At 41.5% G+C, this 7318-nt stretch overlaps 1 protein-coding gene across 1 annotated transcript in view; it reads left to right on the top strand.

Annotated features, from left to right (window-relative positions):
- The first annotated feature begins 6806 nt into the window (after positions 1–6806).
- gramd2aa (GRAM domain containing 2Aa) overlaps positions 6807–7318 on the top strand; it is a 68752-nt gene continuing 68240 nt past the window's right edge. The window contains exon 1 of the mRNA XM_088333614.1: positions 6807–7085. Within this exon, the coding sequence (XP_088189740.1) occupies positions 6949–7085 (137 nt within the window). The 5' untranslated portion in view covers positions 6807–6948. The remainder of the gene's footprint in view (positions 7086–7318) is intronic.

Here is a 7318-nt window from a genome sequence, read left to right as displayed (position 1 = left end):
AATGTATGCCATATGTAGCTATATCAGCTATACTGAAGAAAATAAGTATTTGAACACCCTGCTATTTTGCCATTTTTCCCACTTGGAAATCATGGAGGGGTCTGAAATTTTCATCGTTGGTGCAATTCCACTGTGAGAGAGACAAACTAAAAAGAAAAATCCAGAAATCACAATGCATGATTTTTTAACAATTAATTTGTGTTATACAGCTGCAAATAAGTATTTGAACACCTGTGTTTCATCCAGAATTCTCACCCCGAAAGACCTGTTAGTGCGCCCATTAGAAGTCCACCTGCACTCTATGTATCATTCTGATTCAGATGCACCTGTTTGCTGTTAGCTACATAAATACCCCTGTCCACCCCATGAAATCAGTAAAACTTTAACTTGTAACATGGCGAAGACCAAAGAGCTATCCAAAGACACCAGAGACAAAATTGTACACCTCCACAAGGTTGGAAAGCACTGCAGAGCAATTTCCAAGCAGCTTTGTGAAAAAAGGTCCACTGTTGGAGCAATCATTAGAAAATGGAAGAAGCTAAACATGACGGTCAATCTCAATTGGAGTGGAGCCCCATGCAAGATATCACCTTGCGCGGTCTCAATAATTCTTAGAAAGGAGAGGAATAAGCCCAGAACTACACAACAGGAGTTGGTCAATGACCTGAAATGAGCTGGGACCACCGTTTCCAAGGTTACTGTAGGTAAAACACTGAGACGTCATGATTTGAAATGCATGGCACGAAAGGTTCCCCTGCTTAATTCAGCACGTTTCAAGGCCCATTTTAAGTTTGCATATGACCTTTTGAATGATACAGAGGCGTCATGGGAGAAAGCGTTGAAGTCAGATGAGACCAAAATATAGTTATGTGGTCATAATTCAACCAAGGATGTCTGGAGGAAGAAGAATGAAGAGTACAATCTGAAGAACACCATCCCTACTGTGAAGAATGGGGGTGATAGAATCATGCTTTGGGGGTGTTTTTCTGCACCTGGGACAGGACAAGTGCACTGCATTAAAGAGAGGATGACTGGGGCTGTGTATTGTGAGATTTTGGGGAACAACCTCCTTCCCTCAGTCAGAGCATTGAAGTTGGGTCGTGGCTGAGTCTTCCAACACGACAACGACCAAAGCACACAGCCAGGAAAACCAAGGTGTGGCTCCGTAAAATGCATATTAAGATTCTAGCATCACCCAGCCAGTCTCCAGACCTGAACCCAATCGAAAATCTTTGGAGGGAGCTCAAACTCTGTGTTTCTCAGCAACAGCCCAGAAACCTGACTGATCTAGAGAAGATCTGTGTGGAGGAGTGGGCGAAGATCCCTCCTGCAGTGTGTGCAAACCTGATAAAAGACTACAGGAAACATTTGACCTCTCTCATAGCAAACAAAAGCTACTGTTTCAAATATTAACATTCATTTTCTCAGGTGTTCAAGTACTTGGTTGCAGCTTTATCACACACATGAAGCGTTAAAAAAATCATGCATTGTGATTTCTGGATTTTTCTTCTTAGTTTATATCTCACAGTGGACATGCAACCGATGATAAATTTCAGACCCCTCTATGATTTCTAAGAGGAAGAAATAGCAAAATCTTCACTATACATTGGCGCATCCTGTGGAGAATGATTCACGTAACTATAGGATACTACCTCAAGTTTAAACTTTACTACATTCTTAGTGGATTACAGTATTTTTCATTGTTTTGGGTAAATTAAAGACCTGCAATAAAGGAAAACAATTTTATTTTGAGGATTCAAAAAAACAACAAGATGGAACATTCATTATGTGCCACTTATCTGGGCAACAAAAAGAGTGCATTACAATCCAGCATGCATTTATAAAAATAAATAGCAGCCCTTGAAAAGATTGAGTAAATAAAATCACATGAATACAGTTGAAATGGGATTTCTGTGCAGTTATTTTTCTCTACCCTTCGGGGTTAATGGTCAAGCTCGCGTCCGCCGGTTCGTTTAAAACAGCCACCTGCATAGCTTTTAATGGCGGAACTCTTCTATGACAAGACAGCGGAGAAAATGGGAAATACAAGAGGACGAGAGATCCGCCGGAGTTTTGCTATGCGGCTGAGTTCACAAGGCAGGAGTTCAAGCCTGAAAGCCGAGACTTTGCGTCGCAATATATGACTGTGCTGCATTCGAGTTGATAACTTTTTTAACACCCCTAATTGAAATTGGTATATTTATTCGACACATTTTTACAGGATTGGAAGCCGTTCAATGAGTCAGTGTCATGTTTGTCCTTCCACATCAACAATTTTAAAACAAAGATTTATTTATTTTTCGATTTGTAAACATTTTTGGAAAAGGGCCATGGAGACACTGGTTGCCGACTCCCACATTGGTGGCACTAGAAAATGTAGTACTATTTACCATTTTATATATATAGTCAGGGCAGCACGGCGGCGCAGTGGTTAGCGCAGTTTTGAGGTCATGAGATCGAACCCGCTGTGTGGAGTTTGCATGTTCTCCCCGTGCTTGCGTGGGTTTCCTCCAGGCACTCCGGTTCCCTCCCACATTCCAAAAAAACATGCATGTCAGGTTAATTGGCCGGTCCGAATTGTCCCTAGGTGTGAATGAGCGAGTGAATGGTTGTCTCTCTCTGTTTGCTCTGTGACTGGCTGGCAACCAGTTCAGGGTGTCCCCTGCCCACTAACCGAAGACAGCTGGGATGGGCTCCGGCACCCCCGCGACCCTACTGAGGATAAGCGGTGCAGATAATGGATGGATGTATATATATCGTCATTTCAATTAAAATCAAACCCTTTACAAAGAAGGTTTTACCTCAATATATGTTAGTAACAAAAAGTTCCAAATGCATTAAGATCCAGCTTGTCAAACAAGTAACAAAATCATGTTTCGAAATAAAAATGGGATCTTTATTTTGCATATGGTCAAGTTTCATTGAAGTATTTGAAAATGGAAAATAAACACTACTTGAAATATACTAAAACATAAGAGTATTATTATTTTTATTATTATTAGGTCAAAGGGCAACACGGCGGCGCAGTGGTTAGCGCGAGTGCGGCACAGTACTGAGGTCGTGAGATCAAACCTCCTGTGTGGAGTTTGCATGTTCTCCCCGTGCTTGCGTGGGTTTCCTCCGGGCGCTCCGGTTTCCTCCCACATTCCAAAAACATGCATGTTAGGTTAATTGGCCGGTCCAAATTGTCCCTAGGTGTGAATGAGTGAGTGAGTTGTCTGTCCCTGTGTGCCCTGAGGATAAGCAGTGCAGATAATGGATGGACGGATGGATTATTCGTGTTTATTTGTATAGCCCTTAATCGCAAGGAGTCTCAAAGGGCTGCACAGACCACAGATTACTGCAAACCACAGAATATTATGACACCATCCCCTGATCTAAAACCTATATGAGGGCAAGGAAAAACTCAAAAACCTTGAGAAGGGACCGCACATGAGGTAATCCCCTTTCCAGGATGACCAGGCTACAACGGATGTTGTACTAACAAACGATAAAATTAAAAGTAAAATATAAATGAAATCAAAGTATGATATAAAATATAAAACTATATAATATATATATAATATATATATATATAAAATAAAATATAAAATAAAATATATATATATATATATATATATATATATATATATATAAAATATATATATATAATATATATATAAAACTGAAAACTCGTGCCAACACTACCTCATACGAAAATAATGTTACTCAAGTCTTGTTCTTGCACATGTCGACTGCACTACGTTTAATGCTCAAATTGCACAATGTCTGACCATTTCCTTTTTTTGCACTACGATGTCTATGCTTGCACCAATGTATATGCGGACTATTTTTGCACCATGATGACTTTGCACCAAATGCAATATTGCACAACCGTTACGATACAACGTTATCACGACAACCCTGTATGTAACATCCCACATGCTGACATTGTTGTGTAAATACCATGTAAATTATAACTATAGCCTTATTCCCCTTGTTTTATAACATTATCTTCTCTGTTCCTTTATCTTCTTGCTCATACCCTCACTATGTGTAAAACTGGAGTGTCATGCCCAATTTCGTTGTCACAATATGTTAGCCCATTTGTAACAATGACAATAAAGGTATATTCTATTCTATTCTATTCTATTCTATTCTAAAATGAAAACTAAAATCAAAAGGATGACAAAGTTACAATGGATTTAGCATTAATAAACAATACATAGATATTGTCAACATGAAATCAGGTTATTTATAAGCTCTAGATTACAAATAACACTTGTTTTGGACTTGGGAACCTTGGAACATATATTTTTTTGAAAACCTCCAAAAGTAAAAATCAGACGCAACAAGATTAAGGATAAAACGTTTTGCTATTCAGTCTCAGGGAGTTAGTACATTTGGGTTGTCTGTCTGTGTATTGTCTATACAACCGTTTGAGACTTGATGAAGGGGTTTTAACAAACTTTATTGACACAAACACACTACATCACACTCCAACAACGTGGCCCAAAGTAAGAGATTAAAAACATTGCTAATTCATACCTCATTACTAATGTTTCAATAAAATAAATAATTGTGGCATGATAACAAGGTTACCATGACATGTGAAGTAGTAAGAGGGGGTAGACAAAATCACAGGCAGAGTAAAACTTGATCTGGAAATGGGACCCATGGAAAATAAAAACACCCAATGTGTACAAGAACAGATTTTTCTCTGCTTGAGGTTTGGTTTGAACAATTTTTCTCGACACTTTTAACAGCAATTAAGCATATTCACAATTTCCTTATATCATATTCCAACCATATGCAGTGTTTATTTTACCTCTGAAAAGTGATGAGTCCCGGGGACTCGCATGCTCAAAAATCTATGGGTCCCAACAGAGTTCTATGGGTCCCCAAAATTTAGTGTTATCGAGGTTGAAATTGTAAATCAGTGACGAATAATATAATAAAATCTATATATTCATTCAGTTTTAATCATCAAATTATTAATTTTCTGCATCAAATTATTGTTGGTAATATACTGATATACGTTGATTTAAGACTATGCGTCCCCAGCAAAAATGATGCGTTTAGGACGCAGGGACGCGGGCAAACGAGAACACTGAATATGAGGTTTTAAGGCTAGACATATAAACATAACTTGACATCACATCTTGAATACTTTTGTTTGGCGGGCCGGTCGAAGAAGCTCGAGGAGCCGCATGTGGCCCCAAGCCGTGGTTTACCAACCACTGTAGTATTTTTGTAGTATTATCTACTTGTTTTTTTGTGGTATTTTCAGTGTTCTCATTTGCCCGCGTCCCTGCGTCCTATACGCATCATTTTTGATGGGGACGCATAGTGTCAGGTCAACGTGCGTCCCCGGGACGCAACTTTTTTGACACAAAATTGTCATTTTTACCCGATTACATTTTTTTTTTTAACAAAGATTTACCGCACTCCAAACTTTTCGTCAGGCAGATCCGCCATTGTTGTTTTGGTCTCGCGGTTCGAGTTTTCGTCTGCACGCCGATCTCGGCAAACGAGATCTCGTTGCTTCGAGATGACGTCATTGATGCGGTGCTTGTCGTCGAGGGAAGGTGAAGGCTAAGTATGCCTCAGAAAAAAGTTAGTATTAGGTGAAAATCAGCACAAAATTGGTAATTTCTTCAGTGTCAGTAATAAGTCGAAACTTAATGCAGAATGTGATAACAACGGCAATAATTCCGGCACGAAAAAACGGCGGGAAATTCTTCGGAAGATCGCGGAGGCAAGGAAAACACGTGTGTTGAAGCCAACGATTCGACGAAGGAAAACAAACAAAAGAATACTCCTAGCAAGAACTTTTCTCCCAAAATGGACTCAATTATATTCCTGGTTTCGCTATGAGGAAGATGATAATGGATTGGACCTTGAGAAGGCATTACAACTGTGGCGGGACAGCAAACCCTGAAGAATATATGAACTGAAAAATCTGAAGTGATAACTGCTTTGTATCACCAATTAACTGTGATGATTAAAACTGCATGAATCTATAGACTGGGGAGCACAGCGGCACAGTGGTTAGCGCGTGTGCGGCACAGTTCTAAGGTCTTGGGAACCTCCTGTGTGGGTTCAAATCCAGCTACCGGACTTACTGTGCGGAGTTTGTATGTTCTCCTCGTGCTTGCGTGGGTTTCCTCCGGGCACTCCGGGTTCCTCCCACATTCCAAAGACATGCATTTTCAGGTCGATTGGCCGGTCCAAATTGTCCCTAGGTGTGAATGAGCGAGCGAGTTGTCTGTCCCTTTGTGTCCTGCGATTGGCTGGCAACCAGTTCAGGGTGTCCACTGCCCGATGACTGCTGGGATGGGCTCCAGCACCCCCGCGACCCTACTGAGGATAAGCGGTGCAGCTAATGAGATGAGAGATAAGAATATATAGTCTAATATTTCAGCAATATTATTTTGTATAATGTTCAATATTGCTGTGAACTGAAAAATCTTGAAGCGATAACTGATTTGTATTACCAATAAACTGTGATGATTAAAACTGAATGAATATATAGATTTTTATTATATATTTGTCACCGATTTACAATTTCAACCTCGATAACACTCAATTTTGGGGACCCATACATCTCTGTTGGGACCCATAGATTTTTGAGCATGCAAGTCTGCGGGACCCATCACTTTTCAGAGGTAAAATGAACACTGTATTTTTGTAGTATTTCTGTAGTTAGATTTGTGTATTTCTGTAATATTCTATACGGGAGACTGTTAGCGGCATTAGCATAATAGCATAGCAGTGACGCGGCCATTGGGCTGCCCGTCATTGGGTCCAGCGTAAAAGGCGGGATGCGATTATCCCGTGCGCTCAGGGGAGAGGAGGAGGCGGGCGCTCGGTCAGTCGCTTTCGGCCGCCTCGGAGACGGGCCCGCTCCGCTGCACTCCGGGGAAGGACGCCTCGTTGGACGCTGACGCCGTCTCCTCGCAGGCGTTCATGGGATGCACCATCTACGCCGCCAGCCCTGAGGCCCGGCCTGCCGACGAGGCGGCTGGGAGAGACGCGCGCCACCGCCGCTCGCCCCCGCGCTGCCGCCACCTTCGTGGGAACTGCAGTCAGATGATAGCAGCAAGGTGAGACACGCGCCTCGCGGGAAGTGGGTGGGCACGCTTTGTATCAGGGTTCTCAAAGTCGCGGCCCGTGAGCCAATTGCGGCTACTATAGAAATGGGTCGACAAAACACGCCGCCAACTAGTGGCGGTTAAACACTTGTATTACTCCCTGGGCAAGACCCCCTTCAAGCGCCCCCATCCTAAAATGGCCAAGACACGTATTTAAAACGAATAAAAGAGGTATATATATATAT

This window comes from Urocampus carinirostris, chromosome 4 (genome assembly GCF_059441175.1).
Source record: "Urocampus carinirostris isolate Australia breed hairy pipefish chromosome 4, RoL_Ucar_1.0, whole genome shotgun sequence".
Classification (NCBI taxonomy): Eukaryota; Metazoa; Chordata; class Actinopteri; order Syngnathiformes; family Syngnathidae; genus Urocampus; species Urocampus carinirostris.
The sequence above is the reverse complement of the archived record's forward strand: the minus strand, read 5'-3'. Positions and strand labels throughout refer to the sequence as shown.